The 25193-nt window shown below is 40.8% G+C and overlaps 5 protein-coding genes and 1 pseudogene across 5 annotated transcripts in view; 5 read left to right on the top strand and 1 right to left on the bottom strand.

Moving 5' to 3' along the window:
- Positions 1–772, top strand: part of LOC109821175 (NADH dehydrogenase [ubiquinone] 1 beta subcomplex subunit 2-like) — a 6693-nt gene extending 5921 nt beyond the window's left edge. Inside the window, exon 4 of the mRNA XM_020387367.1 lies at positions 579–772. Coding sequence (XP_020242956.1) covers positions 579–590 — 12 coding nt within the window. The 3' untranslated portion in view covers positions 591–772. The remainder of the gene's footprint in view (positions 1–578) is intronic.
- Positions 2745–5169, top strand: LOC109821170 (60S ribosomal protein L31-like). The gene is made up of 2 exons (XM_020387359.1): positions 2745–2916; positions 4602–5169. Exons 1-2 carry the CDS (start codon positions 2831–2833, stop codon positions 4879–4881), a joined length of 366 nt encoding a protein of 121 aa, XP_020242948.1. The 5' UTR covers positions 2745–2830; the 3' UTR covers positions 4882–5169.
- On the top strand, positions 7211–8080 carry LOC109831753. Its single transcript, XM_020399158.1, has one exon. The coding sequence runs from the start codon at positions 7211–7213 to the stop codon at positions 8078–8080; it is 870 nt and encodes a 289-aa protein (XP_020254747.1).
- Positions 16605–17228, top strand: LOC109831745. The gene is made up of 2 exons (XM_020399148.1): positions 16605–16935; positions 17086–17228. Exons 1-2 carry the CDS (start codon positions 16605–16607, stop codon positions 17226–17228), a joined length of 474 nt encoding a protein of 157 aa, XP_020254737.1.
- Positions 18265–20882, bottom strand: LOC109821163 (pentatricopeptide repeat-containing protein At4g21065-like). Its single transcript, XM_020387355.1, has one exon. It carries the CDS (start codon positions 20729–20731, stop codon positions 18512–18514), a length of 2220 nt encoding a protein of 739 aa, XP_020242944.1. The 5' UTR covers positions 20732–20882; the 3' UTR covers positions 18265–18511.
- On the top strand, positions 22409–24797 carry LOC109831739 (annotated as a pseudogene).

Below are 25193 nucleotides of genomic sequence, written 5' to 3'. Positions count from 1 at the left end.
CTGTGTTTCCTCCTCTTCTATTCTTTCTCTGTATTGCTCCACATCCAGCCATTGTTTTCACCCTACTTTTCCTCGCCTCTTCTCTTGTTTGGTTCTTTTCTCAGTTCTTATTTCTGTCCTTGTATTTTTCTGTTCTTCCCTTCATTTTTTTTCTTCCTCTCTTCATTTCAGCTCTTTTCATCTTCTTTATTTCGTTTTATCTTTGATGCTGCTGTCACTGTAGAGAAAACACAATCTTGTGATCTCCTGTCACTGGAGCAACACTCGTGGGCACACTCCCATTCAGTTAATATCTTCACATTATTAATTAAAGATAATATGATTACGGGAATTCTAAGTTAGGTAGAATGAAATTCTGATTTGAAATTTTGTGTATATTATCAATCATGTTATATGTTCTATATAGTTGTTGAGTATCTGGTCAATTGATATTTTTGATATTTGCAATTCAGTTGACGAACCAATACCTTGAGCAATTTAAGTCAAAGTTGAAAGTTATTGTTTGATAAACTGTACAAGTTACTATTCATTATATTTATCTGTTATGATGACCGTGGTTTCTTTTCTCAATTTTCCAGGCTGCTCACTAGAGAAAATCTGTGCATGATGATGAAAAATAACTTTCACCTCTTGATGTATGATGGGTGAACCAGGTGTAACTGTATCATGAAATTCTTCTGCTTGTATTGTTTTTTCCTAGCTTTCTCTATTGACATACTGGGAACAAATTTGATGTGCTCGTTGCTGGTTTAAGCATTTTGCGATTCCTGAATTTCCTGTATAAGGGGTGTTAACGGAGCGGATACGGCTCGGATATGGCACTTACCATATCCATATCCGCTTACCCATCTCGGATACGGATACGGATACAGATATACGTCGGTAAGAAAAATTAATATCCATATCCGCCAAAATCGGATACGGTTACGGATATAGATGCGGATATATAAGCGGGTATACATGCGGATACAAAAATGATATGAGAAAACTAGATAGTATTCAGAAAAATATAGTCATGTGATACAAAAAGAGTTCGTTAATATGTTCATTATGATTGAAAAGCTAAGATTAGACATCTTGATCATCAAAATTAACCACAAATCCATAATCTAATAATCGACACCATCGTAAGAGTATTACCAATATGTATTCGGATATTTTCGGATACGGATATGGATATTTCACTACAAAACTTAGTTTCTGTGCATTGGCGAGATTGTAAATTTCTTTTGGGCAACGGTTGTATTTTTGTGATATTTGCAGTATTGATTGACCTTAATTCTTTGGTAATCTTGCACTTGGCAGTTGGATTATATGTGTTTTGGATTTTCATCCTATACCTAATACCATTCGTGGCACTGAAGAGCAACTATTTTTTGTATGCATATCAATATGCGGGAAGGCACATTCATTTCCAACCATTTTTATTATCTCGCCAAGGAAACACAAGGCCACATTGATCGACCATCAAAATGTTTTCCAAGTATCGCATCGTGCATCATCAACATCAAATATAGCAGTTACACCTAATGTTTATGTGGCTATTACAATCAGGCACAGGTGCCATAATTTATTCAGGTATAAGGATTAGCACGTATGCCGTATAATGGATGGATGATACAAGTCGAGACCCTCATTAATGCCAACACACGTGCTATAATCAAAACTTTAGACGAGGCTAATAATGATACTATACTAAAAATAAAAATAAAAATGACGATTTATTATACATTTTTACTCATTATTACTTATTTGTTTTCTCTTGCTTAAAATAAAAAAAATATGACTGAAATTTTAGATGAATCCTCATGGGGATACTCTCTACGTTAAGATTACACTTTCTTACTAGTGATATTGATATATGTATGTATGCATGTATATATAATTTCTCCAATTCTAGTATGTGATACCATACCCTTCACAGTGATTAATTTCTCCAATTCTAGTATTATTTCGGCTAAATATTAGAAAACCCGCTTCACTTTGAATGGCTATCAGATAACCCCTAACAACCGTCAAAGTATCAAAAAACTCTCCTTTGCCACCCTTAAACTTCTAAGATTTTATTAGAGAACTTCACAAGACATCGTTAACCGCTATCTCTACATGGGCGGGGGGGGATCACGCATGAGAGTATCATTTAGGCGGAATTAGTGGTTTACGCTCTTTTGGGGTGCCTCTGATATGACCATTATAAAGTTGAGGGATTTAGTTTTCTGATAACCCCCTAAAACTATCTGTGATTGGGCTTGCACCCTTGCCAATTCCATCCAACAAAAGTAAGAGTGGCACTACAGGCACACCCCCAATCATACCTTGGGGTACACCCCTTCTCTTAGCTACAGTACACTAGGCCCATTTTAGATTTTTTTTTAAAAATCTAAAGTGGGCTTGGTGTACTGTAGCTGAGAGAAGGGAGTGTACTCCAAGGTATGGTGGGGGTGTGCCTGTAGTGTTTTCCCAAAGAGCTTTGCTACAGGGACCCAAAATATGGGACCAATAAAGAGGACAAGTGAGGTGTCCCCCATCTATTGAATAATGAGTTTGCCATCATTAATGATGGCCAACTCATTATCCAATAGAAAGAGGACATCTCATTTGTCCCCTCTATTGATCCCATATTTTGGGTCCTTAGGAATTTTTCTTTCCCAAAAGTAAAGCCCGATTGATTGCTCACGTTTCTCAAAGGCCAGCTCCATCGATGAAGGGCATTTTCGGTAGGGTGAAACCACTACTAATAGGATCATCGTGGCCGATCTAGGGTTTTCTTCTGCGGCCACTAAAGCTCGAGAATTAGGGTTTTTGTAGGGCAAGCTCTAGGTCGGCGACGATGGTGGAAAAGGGGAGCAAAGGGAGGAAGGAGGAGGTGGTGACCCGAGAGTACACCGTCAATCTCCACAAACGACTCCATGGATGGTACTGATCTCCATTTTTTTTCCTTTTTTTTTTATTTTTTTACAATCATTGTTCTGATCAATTAGAGAGAAAAAAGAAGGGTTTATGCGTTTAATCTTCTGCTCTTTTGTATGATATCTGTTGTTATTGTGCATAGTGTTTTAGATCATATTTTAGTGGTCTAGGAGCCTAACCATTAAACTTCATCTCAAATTTAGAATTGTACGCTAGCAGATGTAATCTAAGCCAAATTATTGACTGGTCCTTAGCATGATACCATGTTGGTTACTCTTATGAAGACGGATTATTGTGTACGTTATTCTTAATTAAATGCTCCCTATATTTGTCATTAATAATTAAATAAGATCGTTGTTAAGCTGAACTGATGGAATGAAATCGAAGTTTTAAAGTTCACATCCTAATCAAATTTAGATGGGGATACGAGTCTAAATGAGTTTATGCTTTCTCCTCCATCTTTCATTTAGTGATCCTATTCATAATCAAACTCATGCTATCCCATCACTAGACCATACTTGATACTCTTATAGACTATGTCGAACCCGAAACTTTATAATGGATTTTTTTTTTTTTTGGTTTCGTCTCCCTTGTGGAGTTTGGCTTATAATAGTGGGAAGTGTGGAAAAAGGTCAGGTTGCGATTTGGGTATAATTGGAGAAAATGAGGAAAATAACAAGGGGTTGTGGCTAATAAGATGAAGTGATTAGTTCAAACCCCTTTAGGATTGTATACTAACCCATCACTACCTTAGGAATTGATGACAGATGTTCCTATACGATACTATATCTGCTTGAAGCTTTAGGGAAGTTTAGTGAAATTTCCTTTACGAGGTTATAATTATGATACAATCGTTGTGCTTAAATCAAGTAAATTTTTTTCTTGCGTGCAATGTTCATATTCAACCCTTGTTCAATTAATAAAAAAATAATTTGTTATATTTAAAATCATTGCTTAACTTTTTTTTCAACCAACTTGTGCTCCCATCTCGGTCTGTGTCCTCATCGAGTATCCAAAACATCTGATTTGTTTCATAACTGTATCCGTTTTAGTGAGTGTGAATTGTATTAATCAGTGTAAATTTATTCTGGTTATTGTAGTATCTGCTTTATCTAATATTCATTCTGCATAAATAGTATCAGTAATTTATCTACTATTATTTACAAGAAGCCCCTTCTGGTTTGTGTGAACTCGTCTTATTTTTGTTTTTTTTTTTTGTTTTTTTTTTTTTTGGGTTTTTTTTTTTTTTTTGTTTTTTTTTTTTTTTTTTTTTTTTTTGGGGTGGGGGGGGGTGTATGTCCTCACACTTATGTACAACAAGAAAGACTGTTTTTTCCCTTTAACCGAAATAAATTTCCTTTTAAGTTTTAACTTATATGTGAATGTTTCTTTGTTCTCTATTATCTGTAGCAATTCATACTTCTTCCTTAGCTGTGTTTTGGCCTAACAAAATTATCATCATTCCTGTGTGACTGACTCCAAACCTCCCTAACTTTATACCATGTCTGCAACCAAAAAGCCTATTGAATCGTGTTGAAGATGGTTCAGTATCATCAACGACATACTTACAATATATTTTTTTCGTGGGTTGTTTGCATTTTTTGTCAATTTATTATCGACATATTTCCCCCCTTTTTTCATGAGAAATCAATCACATATCCTCATTTTCGTATGGGTTTCTTCTGATGCAGCACCTTCAAGAAAATGGCACCAAAGGCCATTAAGGAGCTCCGCAAGTTTGCTCAGAAAGCAATGGGCACTAACGACGTGAGGGTTGACGTCAAGCTCAACAAACACATTTGGAGCCGTGGGATCCGAAGCGTTCCAAGGCGAGTCCGTGTTAGGATTGCTCGCAAGAGGAATGAAGAAGAAGATGCCAAGGAAGAGCTCTACTCTTTGGTCACAGTTGCTGAGGTACCCCCAGAGGGGCTTAAAGGGTTGGGAACTAAGGTCATCGACGAAGCAGATTGAACCTTTCTACCCAAGAATATCACTTTAGTTTCAATATTTGGCTTGGAAAATTTGTTAGTTTTGGTAGTTTACGTATTTGGATTCTGGTAATTCTTTTTGCATTATCGCTCGCCGTAGTTGTTGCTTAAGTATTTTTATCTATAGCTTGAACTCTTGTACTCTATAATGTGTTCTGCGTCAGTGCATTGTTTGAACGCTTTGTGTCGTGCTTTGAGTTTGAACTTCCAGAGGCTTGCTAGATGTACGGTCATTTGTCAGGCTATTTATTGTATTAAATTCTTGATCTTAGTCAGGACTTTGACTGATCTTCCTCTTCCTGCAACTCGAGCATTTAACAACTCGTCAATATGATGATTAGCTCCAACAAGTCTCACACTACTTATATGGATCTTTCTGATACTTGAGCGTACATTCCCTAGTTTCTTGCATATGTTACAGATGACAAAACAAAAATTAGGTATAATTATTATTTACTTAATTCTCCTCTTATCTAACTCATAGAGGACTTTGTACTTGCTTCTAGTTACTAGTTTAATTAAAAGATGTTTTAATGAAACTAGTTAATTAATACAAGTTGTTTTGTAATTAGTTATACTAGTTGTTGATTCAAAAATATTATTTTTGGTTCATAAGTTTTTAAGAGTAAAAACACTTGTATAAATTGCAAAATACTTATTTACAACTAGTGTAGTTGTATGTTAGAAGCATGATAGTCCTATTTGAGTTAGGATAATCCCTATGTTATCTAGTTTTCCAATTTGTTGCATAACTAGATAGATGCATATTTCTTAATGTTGATTAAGTTATATGTTTTATATCATCTTGCGTGGATGTTATGTTTATGGATGGTAGTGGTCAACGATTCTCTTGTATTTATTGTATTGATGTAATATAGCTAGAAATGTAATATTATTTTTGACCTCTTCCCTCCCCGAGCATGGGCTACGCCTACGGGTTTTGGCACTTGCTCATCGATCATGGGCTACGCCTACGCGTATAGGCCCTTGTTCGGGTGTGGGGGGGGGTATGGTTATTTAGTTTAGTTATTTCATTTATGGTTTTTATTTTACATTCAATGCAATATTATTACCCATCCTACGAGATGGTTTTTCCATTATAAATGGGGTTTGTACGTCCTATGTATATGTGAATGTAATAATACAGGATTTACAAGGGAGCTAGCAATGTAAGGAGTTGCAAATTGCTTGCCAAAATATAATTAGTGTAGTTACATTTTATTCCCTTAGTTGTCCACTATCATTCCATATTGCTTTTACATATGTTGATATGTTGGTTGTGCCTCAATTGTAGATGTCAATACAATTGGGTGCTATATTCTACAAAGTTTATATCTCTATCTCATTAGAGAATAGTTTTTATTATAAAAAAAACTCATTTTTAAACTTTGTGATACATGGCAATAAGAGTTTATTGACCATAGAGTGGTGAGATCGACATTAACATAGTGTTAGTGTGAAAGATAAATAAACCTAAAACAGTTAAAAGAGATGTATTTAGAACGAACTTTTAATTAGTGTCTAGGAAAGTGATTATGAGATATAACTCATGCGGTGATGCCCAACTTAAGATAAGGGGTTGATGTCATAAGATTGTTTGGTAAGACCATCTCCAATAGTGTATAATTGGGTGAATTATTTGCTCCAGCAAAGAATAATTGTAAAGGTGAAGTGATGTGGCTTTTGGAGGGAATTATTCAATAAATCTAGAATTATTGTAGTGAAAAGCAATCAAATCGCGCCATGTGTCATTGTAAAAGCAATTGTTTGGTGAAAAGCAATCAAATCGCGCCATGTGTCATTGTAAAAGCAATTGTTTGCTGCTGGAGTGCTCATTTACCCGCGGGAGATAACACAAAGGAGGTGAGGTGCAATCGCGACATGTGGCAGCTTCGTGTTGGTTGATGCATTTTTCTTTTCACAAAGGAGGTGAGGTGCAATCGCGACATGTGGCAGCTTCGTGTTGGTTGATGCATTTTTCTTTTCCACACTCTTTTTAAATGATATTTTTTACCAATAAATTGATCAAATTAAAAAAAAATCACCATTAATTTTCTTTTTTCGAGATCTATAAATAGAGACCAACTTTGCTTCATTTGGACACCAAAATTTTTGAGTATTTTCTCCAAAATTTCTCTCTTCCTCCAACTTCTTTGCTCTCTTTAAAAATTCCTCCAACTTCTTTGCTCTCTTTCAAAATGGACCCTAATCAAAATTTTAATCATCCCCCAACTTATATGTTTCCTAACCAACCTCAAAATTCCAATAATCAACGTCCTGAAAATCTTCAAAACATGCCATCCAATTTTCAGATGCCGTATATGATGCCATCTAATTTTGGTATGCAATATCCTTATAATTTCCCTTATATGCAATATGGGCAACAAACTGGTGGAAGTAATTATGGTGGTTTCTCCAATATCAATAATCAAAACACCGAGCAAGTTACTCCTCATTTTAGCAGTGGATCAACAGATGTACCCGAGTTTTCCACTCAAATATCTCTTGGAAGTGCTGGTGATGACACACCACATAGTTTTTTGCCCCAAACACAGAAAAATACTTCTAAATCTAGCTATTCGGTTTGGAGTGTCAAGCAAAACAAACTACTTTTAACTAGTTATTTTCACTTCAGTAATGATAGTGAATTGAGTAGTGGCCAAAAGGGTGATACTTTTTGGGGTAAAATTGCTGCTTACTTGAATGAGCATTCAACAACTGGCCCTCATAGGAGTCAACAACAATGTAAAAGCCATTATAGTGATCTCAACAAAAAAATTGGTAAGTGGGTTGGTGTATACAGAAAAGCTTTAGCAGAGAGGCGTAGCGGTTGGTCAGACGACAACTACATAGCAAGAGCTCAAGATTTGTTTGTTGAAGAAACTAAAAAAAACTTTGCTTTGCTTGAAGAATGGAAGTTGGTTCGTAATGAACCAAAATATATGGTTGGATCTGGTGCATCTCAAAGTAGTGGAAGTAAAAGGAAGAGTAGCAGGGAAGGTGATATCTCATGCTCATCAGTTCCTTCTTTTGTACGCCCAGAAGGTAGAGACACGACAAAGAAAAAAGCTAAGGGCTCCTCTAGAAGATCGAAACTTGTTATTGAGGAGGAATACTCTAAGATAGAGTCTGAACGCCAGGAGCTAAAAGAAATGAAGGAACAACAGATGAAGATGATGTAAGAAGTTGTAACGGCTCAAAAGGAGGCAGCATGTGCTCAAAAGGAGGCAGCACGTGCTGAAAAAATGAAAATGTGGATGGACCTTAATCAGAGAAATCAAAGAAATGCATTGGACGAGTATGAGTATAAACTGCTTAACATGCTACAGATCGAATTGTTTGGCCTTTAAGTTTATCTGTTTGAGAGTTCATCTTTTACAATTCCAAGAATAAATGTAATGTGTGTTGTTTAGTATGATGTTAAGAGTGTATTGTCTGAGTATGATGTCTGAGTGTATTGTTAGAATGTGATGTCTGAGTGTATTGTTCAATAAAATGCATCTTGGTTCCTGCAAACAATTCCTTTGTATGTAAGTCATTTGAAATTTGAAAAGCAAAGCTCAATTATGTTGTACGTAAAAGTCCAAACATATGATCTCTGCACACTACAAACAAACCTTATCTCTTGAACATATCAAAAGCAATGTTGCTTCACATGTGATCTCTGCACACTACAGTCCAAACCTTATCTCTTGAACATCTCAAAATCAATGTTGCTTCACATGTGATCTCTGCACACTACAATCCAAACCTTATCTCCAGCAAATGCTGTCTCGCGAGCACTGTTCATACAGAGGTTATAAATACCCCCGAGGTGATTTCTTTGAGAGGGTTGCCAGCAGAGATCCAAGGCTGATCAGAGAGCATCCATAGGCTGATTCCAGAGCAGAGAGGGCAGAGTACTCGAGCTTCTGGCAACTCCTTGATATTCAGGCTTTGACTTGATTTCAAGAAGAACGACTATCTTACCTTGATAAGATATCGTTTCAAGTTCTCACTTCGATAAACGAAGTCAGAATCATAAACCCCTCACGATTCGATCAGAATCTGTGATTTGGTGGTCCACGGGCTAACGCACCCCCGGCACAGGCAAAGATCCCACGCAAGCAGTGATCCAAACAACGATCCTGCGTTTGTTTCCCAAGAGTTGTAATTTTCATTTTGTTGTGTAAAAGAAGTCTTATAAAAAGGCTATTTCTTTTGAATTTATTGTAATCGACTGAAGATATAATGAATTCCATGACAAAACCAACTTTTAACGCAAACTACTATTTCCTGGACGAGACCGTCGTGTCGCAGCCAATCATCAAGATCCTGGTTGAATCAACGGTCGAGTACGAGTTCGACCAAGCGAAGTTTGAGGAGTATTTGTCATCCTCATCTGTAAAGTCTTCCGCGCCTCGCAAGTGCAGGAAGATTTCATCTTCGTTGAAGTTATCAAATGCTACGGATGAAGACTCTCGTCCGATTGTTGCTGAGGATTTTATTCGCAACAGCTCTGCTCAACAGCATACCTCCCCAATTAAGGAGTCATTCAATCGAAGTTCACCACTGACGAAGAGGGCTCGTCAGAGGCGACGCCAACGCCGCGCTCGTCAATTAGCTAAGGCATTTGAACAAACCGACGGAGTTCGTTATTATGCGGACTTAGAGTCGAGGAAACAACAAGTGGTTTGTTCAACGCAACGACAAACTACTCATGTCTCTGCTAAACTCACGACGGAGGAATGAACACTCGTCAAAAGGGCTCGTTCGACCCTCAAAGAACGTATACAAAAACGTCGTGCAAATGCTGCTCATGTCCGAACTCTCCTACAACAAAGACGAGAAAGGAGGAAGGAAACGGTGACCAAAGAACCACCGAAACTCTGCCAAGTTTGGATTCCAAAGTCTGGACTTATGCAAAATCAGCATTCAGAGCCCGTTAAGACTCCGTACCCGCAAGGGGGTGGTTTTAGACGTGCGACTCCCGACATAACCTTGGATCGCTCAAAGACAAAAATAAATTGTCCTGAGAATGCCAACAAGGTTTTACACCCCCAGAAGAAGACGCATTCACCAAATGATATCGTCATACCTGGGAGGTCATGCCAACAGACGATACGATTTTTTGGTAATCATACCGATGAATCGTATTATCAAGTTGGGGTTGTGAATAATTTTCGAAAGAGAGTTATTCGAGAAATAAACTCTCGGTGTTCCTGTGCGCGACTCGTTAAAGCAGCATTATCAGGATGTGATTGTTTCAAACGAGAAGCCATCCCACGAAGAGTCTCTGTATCGTCGAAGCCTAAACCGAGACATTTCCGCAAAAGAAAATCAGATGCCCAAGATGATGAATTCCCTGAAGTCACCATCAACGTGGCTGATAAAAGAAAGTCTAAGCGGCATTCAAGTGACTCAAATCCCGACTTTTCTCCGAAAGGAAAAGTCAATCCAAGAATTGCTCAAAGGATGTCTCGACTCCAATTAGGAGCCATCAGACGCAGAGATTACAAAAGAACGCAAGAAGGAATGTCCTCGGAAGATGAATTCTCAGACACTTTTTCAGCCATTGCTTCTGATGATACAATGTCTAGCACGGGACAGACCAGAGAAGTACTCACAATCACCTCTGATCAGTTCGCTCAAATACTTCAAGAAGCTCTAGCCAAACAACGTGAAGAAATTAGAGCTGAAGTGAAGACAGAAATGAAGTTGGCTATCCAACAAATGAGAGAACTGTTAACTCAACAGCCTCAACCTCCTGAGTCCAATCAGCGATTTGAATCCAGCCACCACACTCGGAATGTTGTAGAGGACAGTGATCCAGAGGTGGATGAAGTCATTATGGCTGATACACCTCCCAATGGCAATAACGCTGGGGGTGGTTTAACGGATCCTCCCAATAACGATATTGGGGGTGGTTCAATAGCACCTCTCACTGGGGGTGGTCCAATTATCTTTACTCGACATCATTCAGAAAGAAATGAAGACGATGACGGGAAAATGCAAAAACTTGAAGACAAAATCAATGCTTTGATGACGGCTCAAGAAGTTAAGAAGACGGGTATTCCATGTCCTTATCCGAGGGAATGGGATTCAATACCATACCCGACCAAATTCAATCTGATTAACTTCACACCGTTTGAAGGGAAGAGTTCGCCGATTCAACACTTGATTTATTTCAAGTCTCATTTGGGCATAATCTCTGGAAACGAGGCCTTAATGATCCGGTCATTCGTTGGCACCCTTCGTGGGCCCGCCTTCGATTGGTACCGACGGCTCAAGCCAGGGAGCATCAATTGCTGGGATGACATGGAAAGTTTGTTCCTCAGCAACTTCTTCGATGATGACACCGAAGTGTCAATCGGAATCCTTTTGGATGAGAAGCAAAAAGACGGAGAGTCAGTCGACAATTTTGTCAAGCGTTTCCGTAACATGGCGATGAATTGCAGAGATCCTATTACAGAGGAGTTCATCCTGCAAACATGTCACAATAACCTCTCCATCGATGTCCTGGAAGCTCTGGGGGTCGTGCCATCCACAACTTGGAAGGAGTTAAAATCTCGGGGTGAACAAGCTGAGCACTTTCTTAAAAGAAAGAAAGCTGAGAGAGGCCAACCAATGACATCTGCAATCGTTGAGAATGCGACTCTCGATCCGAGGTTTCAAAAGGAATATTCTTTCGAAGATGATGAAGCTCCAGCCATCTTGGAATACCTCCTCGCTAATGACAAAATCGAGCTACCACCTATTAAAGATCAGGATGGAGCTAAGAGGATTACGGATCCAAACTACTGTGCGTACCACAGAAGGGTTCTTCATCCCACTGAGATTTGCTTTGGACTCAAAAACAAGATCCAAGCCCTAATTGACTCCGGCGTCATAACGACGAAAGAAGTCGAGTAAAGACGACCATACAACTCCAGTGAGTGCACGAGTATAAACTGTTTCCTCACACTCCAAAGAGTATATGAGTATAAACTGCTTCTCGATTATCCAACTGAGTACAATGTTAAACCCGATTTCGCAAAGGAAGCTGGGGTGGATGATTTATATAACGAGAAGTTCCTGGAGAATCTTATATTCTTAAGGATAACCCGAACATGCGACTGAGGATAACGTACTCCTCGTTACACCCAGTTTTGCAAAGAAAGCTGGGGGTGGATAATTCATGTAACGGGAAGTTCCCGGAAGAATGTTAAATGTAATATTCTTAGGGATAACCCCGATCATTATGAACAAAGTGATAAACACTAAACTCTTACTATAACTTCTGAATACTCTTTTGCTGAGATGAGATTCGATCACCTCTTTAGATCAATCTTCCCTCACAAAATTCCCATTTTGGTCAAACCTTTAAACAGTTAGGACCAAAGCCAAAATCCCCTCTCGATTCGTTCCATGAACGAGAGGTCCACAAATTGAACGATCAAACCTTTAAACAGTTAGGATCGTCTCAAATTCCCATCTTGGTCAAACCTTTAAACAGTTAGGACCAAAGCCAAAATCCCCTCTCGATTCGTTCCATGAACGAGAGGTCCACAAATTGAACGATCAAACCTTTAAACAGTTAGGATCGTCTCAAATTCCCATCTTGGTCAAACCTTTAAACAGTTAGGACCAAAGCCAAAATCCCCTCTCGATTCGTTCCATGAACGAGAGGTCCACAAATTGAACGATCAAACCTTTAAACAGTTAGGATCGTCTCAAATTCCCATCTTGGTCAAACCTTTAAACAGTTAGGACCAAAGCCAAAATCCCCTCTCGATTCGTTCCATGAACGAGAGGTCCACAAATTGAACGATCAAACCTTTAAACAGTTAGGATCGTCTCAAATTCCCATCTTGGTCAAACCTTTAAACAGTTAGGACCAAAGCCAAAATCCCCTCTCGATTCGTTCCATGAACGAGAGGTCCACAAATTGAACGATCAAACCTTTAAACAGTTAGGATCGTCTCAAATTCCCATCTTGGTCAAACCTTTAAACAGTTAGGACCAAAGCCAAAATCCCCTCTCGATTCGTTCCATGAACGAGAGGTCCACAAATTGAACGATCAAACCTTTAAACAGTTAGGATCGTCTCAAATTCCCATCTTGGTCAAACCTTTAAACAGTTAGGACCAAAGCCAAAATCCCCTCTCGATTCGTTCCATGAACGAGAGGTCCACAAATTGAACGATCAAACCTTTAAACAGTTAGGATCGTCTCAAATTCCCATCTTGGTCAAACCTTTAAACAGTTAGGACCAAAGCCAAAATCCCCTCTCGATTCGTTCCATGAACGAGAGGTCCACAAATTGAACGATCAAACCTTTAAACAGTTAGGATCGTCTCAAATTCCCATCTTGGTCAAACCTTTAAACAGTTAGGACCAAAGCCAAAATCCCCTCTCGATTCGTTCCATGAACGAGAGGTCCACAAATTGAACGATCAAACCTTTAAACAGTTAGGATCGTCTCAAATTCCCATCTTGGTCAAACCTTTAAACAGTTAGGACCAAAGCCAAAATCCCCTCTCGATTCGTTCCATGAACGAGAGGTCCACAAATTGAACGATCAAACCTTTAAACAGTTAGGATCGTCTCAAATTCCCATCTTGGTCAAACCTTTAAACAGTTAGGACCAAAGCCAAAATCCCCTCTCGATTCGTTCCATGAACGAGAGGTCCACAAATTGAACGATCAAACCTTTAAACAGTTAGGATCGTCTCAAATTCCCATCTTGGTCAAACCTTTAAACAGTTAGGACCAAAGCCAAAATCCCCTCTCGATTCGTTCCATGAACGAGAGGTCCACAAATTGAACGATCAAACCTTTAAACAGTTAGGATCGTCTCAAATTCCCATCTTGGTCAAACCTTTAAACAGTTAGGACCAAAGCCAAAATCCCCTCTCGATTCGTTCCATGAACGAGAGGTCCACAAATTGAACGATCAAACCTTTAAACAGTTAGGATCGTCTCAAATTCCCATCTTGGTCAAACCTTTAACTTAACATGCTAAAGATCGAATTGTTTGGCCTTTAAGTTTATCTGTTTGAGAGTTCATCTTTTACAATTCCAAGAATAAATGTAATGTGTGTTGTTTAGTGTGATGTTAAGAGTGTATTGTCTGAGTATGATGTCTGAGTGTATTGTTAGAATGTGATGTCTGAGTGTATTGTTCAATAAAATGCATCTTGGTTCCTGCAAACAATTCCTTTGTATGTAAGTCATTTGAAATTTGAAAAGCAAAGCTCAATTATGTTGTACGTTGTTTGTTGGAAATTTGCAGTAAAAAGACATCAGGCTTGTTTGTTGGAAATTTGTAGTAAAAGAAATAATGAAAGAAAAATTTGACTTGTATTCCTCTCAAAATCAATTACAATTTGGATTCCGATTACAAAAGAGAGGAGAATGAATTTGATTCTCCCCTTTGTTTAATTCTGGGTTCTTCACGGTGGCGATGAGATGCTTCCCTCGAATGCTCGTGTCGAATTTGCTTCTCGTTGACGATCCGAACGTCTTGATTCACTGAAACGATGTCTTCTCCTCACGATTTGACGCTGTGGAGAACTTGCGTGGCAAGTTTTGAAATAACTCTTGACGAGTTGATAACTCTGAACGAGTTTTAGAAGAACTCGTAGAGTAAGTTTTGAACTCTGATCGAGTTGATAACTCTGACGAGTTTTAGAAGAACTTGCAGAGCAAGTTTTGAACTCTGATCGAGTTGATAACTCTGAACGAGTTTGAACTCTTGAAAAAGAGTTGATTTAAACCGAAAGTTCGGTTAACAAGCCAAGGAAGAAGCTCCTGTTGTTGGTCTCCACCAAGCTAGCCGCAGATCGCTTCTTTGCTCCCCCCAAAGAAAAATGATGCCAAGAGCCCAGAGCCAAAAAGCCAAAAAAAAGAGCCCCGAACTCAGTTGAGTTTCCCACTATTTATAGCAGATTTAGGGGTGGTAACTGCCCCCCTTAATTAGCTCCTCAATGGGCTGAGTGGGGTGTAACTTCCCCCTCTTAAACAGCTCCCTAAATTATGGGGAAAACGGTTTTGAAACCGTTCTGTTAGTGTTTTGAACGAGTCAAAACGCTGAAAACAGCGTTCTGGGCCTTAACTCTGCGTCTTGTTGATGAGACGCAGAGTTGGGCGCTTTGTTGGGAGTTGAAAACGCAAGGGCCACTTGCGTTCGGACCTTAACTCTGCGTCTTAAAGATGAGACGCAGAGTTGGGCGCTCGCTGGGAGTCGAAACGCACAGGCCGCATGCGTTTTAGAGACGAACTCTGCGTTTTAGGCTAAAAACGCAGAGTTGGGCCTGTTTAAAGGCTGAAAACGCACAGTTGGTGCTGTTTTAGAGATGAACTCTGCGTTTTAGGATGAAAACGCAGAGCTGAGCCTGTTTAAAGGCTGAAAACGCACAGTTGGTGCTGTTTTAGAGATGAACTCTGTGTTTCTAGGCTGAAAACGCAGAGTTGGGCCTGTTTAAAGGCTGAAAACGCACAGTTGGTGCTGTTTTAGAGATGAACTCTGCGTTTCTAGGCTGAAAACGCAGAGTTGGGCCTGTTTAAAGGCTGAAAACGCACAGTTGTGCTGTTTTAGAGATTAACTCTGTGTTTTTGATGTTGAAAACGCAGAGTTCGACTTGTGCGCTTTGACTCTGTAATGCAGAGGAGAACCTTAGGCGGGCTTGGCGAGCTTCAGACTGAGTTCAATGTTCTGACGAAGTCCAGTCTTGCAGACGGACTTCAGAACATAACTTGCTACGAAGAACAGGTCATAACTTTCAAACCGTAAGTCGGAATTGGACGAATTATATATGAAAATCGGCTATCTCGACGAGACGGGGCCATCTGAACCTAGCCGTAGGCTTTGGTAATCTTCGTCTTGGCTCCTTGAGAATATAAGAGTTGTCAGATTGTAACTCCCGATGTTGATTGTGAAGGCTGTTGAATTGGGGCCTTCATTAGTTGTTGTGAAGGTCGTCAGATTGTAGCCTTCTGGAAGTCGTCAGATTGTAACTTCCATCATCGGTGTTTGATGGGGGATCAACTATCTATTGTGATTTTTAGACAGCCTACATACGTAAAAGTCCAAACATATGATCTCTGCACACTGTAAACAAACCTTATCTCTTGAACATATCAAAAGCAATGTTGCTTCACATGTGATCTCTGCACACTACAGTCCAAACCTTATCTCTTGAACATCTCAAAATCAATGTTGCTTCACATGTGATCTCTGCACACTACAATCCAAACCTTATCTCTTGAACATCTCAAAATAAATGTTGCTTCACATGTGATCTCTGCACACTACAGTCCAAACCTTATCTCTTGAACATATCAAAAGCAATGTTACTTCACATGTGATCTTTGCACACTACAAACAAACCTTATCTCTTCACATGTGATATCTGAAAATCTAAGATTGGGTAATATAAATACCACTTGGATATTGAACTTATTACACATCACTTCATTACCAATTTCATCTACACAATTATTACTTAGATGAATCCACCCCCATACGAGTTTAACTTAGAGGAACTCCAAAAACAATGGGATTTGAAGGAATCTTTACTCAAACCGCAACAACAGTTACTTGAAGAGTTACAAGCTGCAAGTAATCGATCCCATAAGAGGACATACATAGAGAGAAACCATGAAGCTGCCCATCAAAGGCTGATGAAAGACTACTTTGTCGAATCTCCCACATACACCGACCACTAATTTTGTCGGAGATACCGAATGCAACGACCACTATTTCTACGAATTGTAGATTCTCTCTCAAATTATGACACGTATTTCACTCAGAGGAGAAATAGTGCTGGAAAGCGTGGTTTATCGCCAATTCAAAAGTGTACTGCTGCTATACGCATGTTAGCATATGGTGTTGCAGCTGATGCTTGTGACGAATACGTAAAGATTGGAGAAACCACTGCAGTAGAGTGTGTCAGCAAGTTTTGTGAAGGTATTGTGGCCATATTTGAGAATGACTATTTGAGAAGGCCGAATGAGGAAGACCTCCAACGACTACTAAAAGTAGGCGAAGAACGCGGTTTTCCGGGAATGATTGGAAGTATTGATTGCATGCATTGACAATGGAAAAATTGTCCTAAGGCTTGACAAGGTCAATTTACCAGTGGACATAAAGGCACAACAACAGTAATACTCAAAGCGGTTGTTTCTTATGACTTGTGGATATGGCATGCCTTTTTTGGATTGCCAGGTACATTGAATGATATAAATGTGCTTGAAAGGCCACCCGTCTTTGATGACATTGAGGCAGATGAAGCTCCGCATGTGAACTTCACTGTGAATGGTCATCAATACGATTTGGCATACTATCTTGCTGACGGAATCTATCCCTAATAGCCTGTCTTTGTCCAATCACTTCAATATCCCCAAGGCGAAAAAGCGAAATTGTTTGTAAAACAACAAGAATTTGTCCAATCACTTCAATATCCCCAAGGCGAAAAAGCGAAATTGTTTGTAAAACAACAAGAATCTTGTAGGAAGGATGTGGAGCGAAAAAGCGAAATTGTTTGTAAAACAACAAGAATCTTGTAGGAAGGATGTGGAACGTGCATTTGGGGGTTCTCCAAGCACGTTTTGCTATAATTCGTCAACCAGCTAGAATGTGGGATTTGAATGACTTATCAAAAATTATGAGAGCGTGTATTATTTTACACAATATGATAGTGGAGGATGAACGAGATACTTATAGTCGAAACTGGGAGAACGTTGACTTTGAACCATCAAGCATTGCTAGCTCGAGCTCATCATTTGATTACCAAACACAAACGTTACCTCAGTTTGAAGTGCATGTTCAAGGTAGGTCCGAATCAGATATTCATACTAGATCTGAACTCCGAGATAGGGCCAAACATCTTCAATTGAAGGAGGATCTTGTCGAGCACATTTGGCAAAAGTTTGGAGCAACCGCAATTTAATTTTCAACTTTCGATTTTAATTTTGTCAAATTTTAGTTTGTTTTGTGTGTTTTTAATAAATTGTACTGTTGATTTATCTACATCAATAAAATCTTGTCTTGTTTTTAATATTGTAATAATATTTGATAAATATCAAAATTAAATAATTATAAATAAAAAAATAAAAAATTATATTATTATTATTATATTAATTATAATACATATATCACATATGAAAAAATATAATATAATAAAATATATGATGGGGAGTGATGAGGAGAGATAGAAAAGTGAATTATTTCCTAAATTATCCTCTATTGTGGAGTGTATGTGATAGTGGAGACATTTGATGATGTGGCAGGTTATGTGGAAGGGGATAAAGTGAATTTGAATTGTCCCCTATTGGAGATGGCCTTACGGGTTTTGGTGCAAACTGTCCCATGTACAATACAAAGCTAATTAAGAAGAAAGGAATATGTACATAAGTTTACGGAGCTTTGCAGTGTTGAAACAGATGAGAAGTACATGATAGAGTTCAACCTACAGTTATTATCAAGATGACGTACCGCATTTTACATGGAGAAAAAAAAAACCCTACCAAATAGTACACGAAGTAGCTTCATGATCAATTGGAAAAATCAGCAACACTCATAATAAACAGCGGGGGCTAAATTTTATAAGCTAAGATACAAATGTAACTACTGTGATTCAAAACTGTGCCGCTCACCAGAAATCGTTGCAAGAACACTCGCCATGTCGAAAGTGGTGGAACCTGCTTCGGTCCCTAACCACAATATCCCGTCTCCAAATCTTTGCAATCATCTTAATAACATCATGGCAATCCTCACAAACCCTCAGGTTCTTCACAATGTGAATCGGCACATTAGCCCCCAATCTCATGATGCCGAAAGCAATGGCCATCCTCTCGCTATGACCGAACAAAGCCTGCTCCTTCTCCTCCTCATCCATCTCCACCGACACTCTTGAAATCATCGGGGAATAACCTGCTTCCTTCAGTCTCCTAGTAATTTCTCGCATCATCTCCTCGATTTCTGCACTCTCTGGATGTGTTCGATTTCCCGCAATGAATTTATAGACTTTGCCCCCTACTGCAATAGAACTGAACCCTGCGATCTTTCGAATTCCCCTCTCTTCCATTAATCTTCGTATTCTGGATGCATCAATTTTCCTACCAGAGTCCATATATATGTTGTATAATTGTACATATCCGGCATCAAGATCAGGTTCCAACTGGAGAACTCGCTTGGCTACTGCCTTAGCTAAGTCTGTATTCTTGTGAACCCTGCAAGAATTTAGCAAAGAACCCCATATGACTGCATTTGGCTTCATCGGCATTTCCTTTATAATCTGTTCAGCCTCGTCTAGTTGTCCGCAGCGCCCGAAAAGGTCAACCATGCACCCGTAATGCTCGATTTCAGGGTCTATATTGTGAGAATCTCTCATCTCCTTAAAATATTTCCGCCCTTCTTCTATTAAGCCAGAGTGGCTGCAAGCATTCAAGACACCAATATAGGCAACTGCATTGGGTCGTATTCCTTCTTCAATCATTTTATTGAAGTGTTCCAGTGCGATCTTTCCCATTCCATTCATTGCGAAGCCAGTGATTATTGCCGTCCAAGTGAGCACATCTCTTCGACTCATTCTATCAAAGACGAGCTTAGCCTGATCCATCTTCCCACATTTTGAGTACATGTCAACTAAAGCAGTGCCAATGAAGATGTCAGGCTCAATCGAGCATGATTCTACGTAAGCATGCATTGCTCTGCCTAGGATTAGTGAGCCTGAGCTCGCGCAAGCTGTGAGCAAGCCCACGATAGTGAATTTATCAGGGCAAAGATGCGAAGCTCTTAGCTCTGTGAATAGGAGTAACGCCTCATTTAGCCGACTACTATGTATGTAACCAGTCATCATCGAGTTGTAACTGATAATATCACGATTCCCCATTTGATTAAAGAGAGACCTAGCTGCATCGATATTTCCAATCTTGCAATATCCATCGATTAAAGCATTCCACGCAGGCAATATCTTTCTACCCATCAAATGGAAATACTGGTGAGCCCCTTCAATGTCCCCACACTTTGCATACATATCGACCAAAGCAGCTGCAAGGTTATCATTCACCAAAATCCTCTCTTGATCAATTAACCGATGAACCCACTTGCCATATTCCAAGTCCCGCAACTGGGTACAGGCAGAGAGCGCCGAAACCATTGCTGCAGAATCCGGCACGATGCCGTCAGCCAACATCCTCTTGAAAAGCTCGATGGACTCAGAAGCTCGGCGGGCCTTCGAAAAACCACCAATCATACTAGTCCAGGAAACCACATTTCTCTCTGGCATTTCATCAAACAGCTTCTTGGCCTCCTCCAGCATACCGCATTTCACCAATCCCCCCATCATAGTTGTCCAAGAAACCACATCCTTCACCTCAATTCCAACAAACACCCTTCTAGCGTCACCCAAAAGCCCGAACTCAATGTACATTTGTATCAGAGCGTTCAAAACCCAAGAGCCCAAATCCGAAAACAACTTCACAAACAGACAATGAGCTAACCGGCCTTCGAGAATCGAACCCAATCGGCCACAGGACTTGAACAAGAACCGAAAGGTGTAGGGATCGAAGGGGACCGACTCGCGATGCATTTGGCGAAAGGAGAGGATGGAATCGAGAGGGCGGTGGGATCGAGAGAAGGCTAGAATTAGGGTGTTATAGTGGAAGGTTGATGGGGATGGGATTTGGGAGAAGAGGGTTAGGGAGAGGGAGAGGGACCCGGCTTCGGGGTCGGAGAGGGATTTGAGGAGGTGGGTTGATGAGGGAGGCGAGTGGAGGGAGCCGGTGGTGAGGATTTGGGCGAGGAGTTGGAGAGATTGTCGAAGGGAGCGAGGAGTTGGCCATTGATGTTTGGAGTTTATGAGGAGCATTCAAAAGGGGGACATAGATCGTTGGTTTCTTTTTCTTTTCAGGTTTTAGTTTTGGGGGTTGGGTTTTGAAACAAATGGAGTTCTGTTGGGTTTGGCGGGAGGATTTGTACGGCCGCCTCATAGCATGGCTTTTATAACCTATACACCCACTACGAAAGTTATATTCGTAGGCTTAACCCATAAATTTAAATATGGGTGTTTGCTAATTAGCCCCCAGTTCTACCACACTGAAATAGATGAGAGGCTTAGTTGCACTTGAATACCCTATAGTCTCCCCTACTTTTCGCTTAGATATCCACATTTGTTTGTTGGAAAACACTAGAGGCACACCTTGTGCACATTTTGGGGCACACCTTCCTCTCTCACAGCTACAGTGCAGGAGGTCCACTTGAGATTTTTAAATAAATCTCAAATGGCCCCCCTGCACTGTAGCTGAGAGAGGGGTGTGCCCCAGGGTGTGACACAAGGTGTGCCTTTAGTGACACCCTTGTTTGTTTTGGCATCACTTCAGTGCCTTAAGATTTCTAAAATTTGTAATTAAGTACCCCACATTTTTTAAATCTGCACTTAAATACCCTTGGTTATACAAACTTGAGGATAGTTAAGTGCATGTTCTAAAAACTTTAGAATATATAAGTGTCGGTTGTAAAAACTTTAGGATATATAATTGCTGCCGAAAATAGGTGCGCATATATAAGTGAAACCGTAGGGTATTTAAAAAGAAGCAATCGAATTATGAAAATTAATTGAAGTTTTGTTTTGAGTGAAAAGATTAAATTTGCGTAAAGATTGATCCATATATATATACTAATGCATGACTTCTAGTGGCGGTCTTCCCTTCCCCTTGATCTCCGCGATCTTTTCTTTAAAAGATGGCTCCATACTTTTCCCCCCCAAGACCGCTTCCAAGATGGAAAAATAGTTGAGAATAGAGGCCAGGGAATGAATCGCGTCCTCTTTATCTCCACAAAGCCCACGATACAAAACTTCCGTCGACTTGGAAACAATCAAAGGAAGCCGCGTGTTCGGTTGCGGCGACAGAAGACCATTGACTCCTCATCCGCAACCACGCCCAACCGACCCCCAATCAAAACAGAAGAGCTGCATCCGGCGACGTCCTCGCCGCCCCCTATTTAAACGCCTCCGCTGGCTACCTTTCCTCCCTCAAATTGAACGGCAAATTAAGAACAGAGGCTCTTGATCCTAGGACTCTCCACCTTGGCCCTCGCTTCTGCCTCCTCCTCCACCTTCGCGCAGCAATGCGGCAGCCAAGCTGGCGGCGCATAGTGTGCGCCAAACGCCTCCGGCTTGCAGCCTAGTTGATATTCGGCCGTGCACTCCACTCTGCACGGTCAGGCACGCGAGGATTGCTTTTCGCTTGGATCACAACGTGGTGACACTTAGAGCGGCTTGCGTGCATGTGGATCCGGATGGCTTGACGTGGAGCCTATTCTTGTTCTTTACGCTTGGCGTCGGCGGACGTGGGTGAGGTTGGAGTGCGACACTACCGAACTTGGGTGCCTACCTCGCCTATTTGTGACCCGGAAGCGTTGCCACGTACAAGGACCGGATAGACGTGCTTTACTTTCAAACGCTCTTCCAGCTCCGTCTAAGGGATGAGCTAGAGGCAAGCGGAGACACTCTGAGAGGGCTCCAATTAGAGAGGCTGTAAATTGGATGGCACATAAAAGGAAAGATTCTGGCTGCCGCTGTCGCCTTGTGAGGGGTCCGACACCCAGAAGGAGGCTGAGGATAGAAGCTCGGGCAAGGACCAATCAGCCAGAAGGAATGGGCCCGCAGTTAATCGGTGGAAGCCTTGCGTCTTTTGCAGATTTCTGGACTAAGGCCGCTTGTAGCCGGTCGGGGTGGTGCAAATAAAGATCTTTTTGAGTCTTATTGTTGTTTTCAATGTCATCAGTATGGAACTTGTGTGATTGCGTAAAGGCCGTATCCGCTTTATTAAGTTGTTATTCAATGTGCATGCGTATGAGGCTTGTCTGATGGTAAGTCCGTAACTTTTGTTCGACTAGCACACTCGTGTTAAGAAGCTGGTATGGAATTTTATGGCTGCTTTTTGGTTTCCGCAACTGTGTGTTGTGCAAGCATTATTCCCTTTTGTGTGCTGTTGTCTTTTATTCGTCACAGCATATCTTGTGAGCCTGGCAAGTTCCGTCGTAGGTGGACTTTAAACTATAGTACGAATTCAGGCCGTAGGTGAATTCTAGCTGTAGGCAAGTTGCAAAGCCCCGTAGGGCAACCTCCAGGTAGTCTATACGATGAAATTTTAGGCCCTAGGTGAAATTCTAGGCTGTAGCGAGTTTCAACGGACCGTAGGCAAACGCCTGGGCTCGTGCGGATTGAATGCTCGATTTGGGTTTGAGCCACGTGTCTGGCTCGCAGGACCGTTCTTCACGTGCGCTTGCCAGTTTGGCTGATGTTGGCACGTGGCTACTGTCGCATTAAAGATGGTATACATGGAAGCTCTTGCAACTTTTTGGTTCGCCAAGTCACCCCCGAGTCTGCGGCCCGTTGGCTTAAGGGTCGTGCTTAGAAACCACTCAATCGGTGAGATCTCCAAATCGCTCTGCCTGCCCTTTGCGTGACCGCCCGTCGAGCTCGACCATTCGCCGAACTACTGATCAAACGGGGTAAAGCGAGTACTTGGGGTCGTAAGCATTATATACGCTCGCTCTCCCTTTCTTGTTAGAGGTGGGTCACGGTGTTCAATGCGCTCTTCCGCAGTTCTGATTCAAGTGATGCGCACCGTGAGCAAGTAGAGTCGGATCGTGCCCTCTTATCGTCAGCGAAGCTCTGTTCACCCAGATGCTGCTGGCATCGGAATGATAGCGGCGTGCCCCTGCGAACGTGATTTTATACGTACGATGGCGTTTTGTGGCCGACCGGCGGGACCTTTTGGCGTTCGGCGGGGCGGCGACGGGGGATGATGAGATCAAGAAGAGGGAGGTTGCCGCGTTCTTGGCGCAGACGTCTCACGAGACCACCGGTTAGTATATATATATGCATCTCTCAAGCCAAACCTGCACATACAATTAGACGCTCTTTAATTAAATTGGATCTAAAAAAATTAATGCATGTGACTTGATCCCTACTACTATACATGTAGGTGGGTGGCCAACCGCACCAGATGGACCGTACTCATGATGTGACTTGATCCCTACTACTATACATGTAGGTGGGTGGCCAACCGCACCAGATGGACCGTACTCATGGGGGTACTGCTACCTCCAAGAACAAGGCAGCCCCGGGGATTACTGCGTCGCCAACGACCAGTGGCCGTGCGCGGCGGGGAAGAAATACTACGGTCGTGGACCCATCCAGATCTCATAGTAAGCTCACAGTTAACCCTCAACTTGCATGCCAAACTTTTGTGGCGCGAGCAATATTGGTAAAATTTATTAATCTCAAATTAAAGGGCTCTGCCGTTATGCTAAAACTCTAAAATTGAGTTGAGGACTTAGGGTTACCATGCATGGTCTTAATAGATCATAATCCCTAGGGTTTAGTTGCAAACTGACTCAAGTTTCTTATTAGGCTAGCAACCACTAAGATCTCGTCAACAATTAATTTAACCAGCAAGAAATTAATTATGACTACTTACGATGTTATAAATACACGCACTTGATAACAAAAATTTTTCAATTCTCGTTGCAGCAACTACAACTACGGACCATGCGGCTTGTTGCTCACGACGTCATCTACGTAGCCTGCGACGCCGTCGTCCGCTGACTACGCCTTGTCCGGTTTTGCGGGTCCCGGGGTTCGGAGTCATCACCAACATTGTCAATGGAGGCGTGGAGTGTGGGCATGGGTCGGACTCCAAGGTTCAGGATAGGATTGGGTTTTATAAGAGGTATTGCGATTTGCTTGGTGTGAGCTACGGCGACAATTTGGACTGTGGTAGCCAGAGCCATTTTTAATTTGCATTTTAACTGCGTGGTTACTTGTTGTATTCGGAATAAGAGAAGTAAATAATTGGTAATTTCGATCGTTGTAAAATAAGATGGAGATATATATACGAATATTTTTGCCCCTGTAGGGCTGTAAACATGTGGTTATGAATTTTGTTTTGATGTTAACTAATTATGTCACCCGGTTGATTAGTAATTATTTCTCTTACTTTTTGGCCTACTCTGCCAGTTACATGACAAGGGAATCGTTAACAAGAAAAAATAACGTATGATCACGGATTCACTTGTTGTGAATAAAAAACTCACATATTTCTTCAATCAAAATTCTTTTTTATTTAATTCAAAGTTATAAAACGGGTGAGATTCATATGAGATAAAACGATGGTTTATTTAGAATGAACTATATATTTATTCTAGTGGAGGATTGTAACTTGCAAGTTATGAACATAGGATAGGAGAGCATTAAGAAGAGACGATCTAGAAGCTGGCTATTTTTTAAGTAAATCAAACATTTCCAAAATTTTGACTTCTTA

The sequence above is a fragment of the Asparagus officinalis genome, chromosome 1 (genome assembly GCF_001876935.1).
Source record: "Asparagus officinalis chromosome 1, Aspof.V1, whole genome shotgun sequence".
NCBI classification, from domain to species: Eukaryota; Viridiplantae; Streptophyta; class Magnoliopsida; order Asparagales; family Asparagaceae; genus Asparagus; species Asparagus officinalis.
The sequence above is the reverse complement of the archived record's forward strand: the minus strand, read 5'-3'. Positions and strand labels throughout refer to the sequence as shown.

Excerpts from the sequence above, each read along its gene's own strand:
- LOC109821170 (XM_020387359.1), top strand. The coding sequence starts at position 2,831 with ATGGTGGAAAAGGGGAGCAAAGGGAGGAAGGAGGAGGTGGTGACCCGA. Across the intron at positions 2,917-4,601 it reads CACAAACGACTCCATGGATG|CACCTTCAAGAAAATGGCAC; the intron begins GTACTGATCTCC and ends CTTCTGATGCAG.
- LOC109831753 (XM_020399158.1), top strand. The coding sequence starts at position 7,211 with ATGCCGTATATGATGCCATCTAATTTTGGTATGCAATATCCTTATAAT.
- LOC109831745 (XM_020399148.1), top strand. The coding sequence starts at position 16,605 with ATGCAACGACCACTATTTCTACGAATTGTAGATTCTCTCTCAAATTAT. Across the intron at positions 16,936-17,085 it reads TTTTCCGGGAATGATTGGAA|GTACATTGAATGATATAAAT; the intron begins GTATTGATTGCA and ends TTGGATTGCCAG.
- LOC109821163 (XM_020387355.1), bottom strand. The coding sequence starts at position 20,731 with ATGCTCCTCATAAACTCCAAACATCAATGGCCAACTCCTCGCTCCCTT.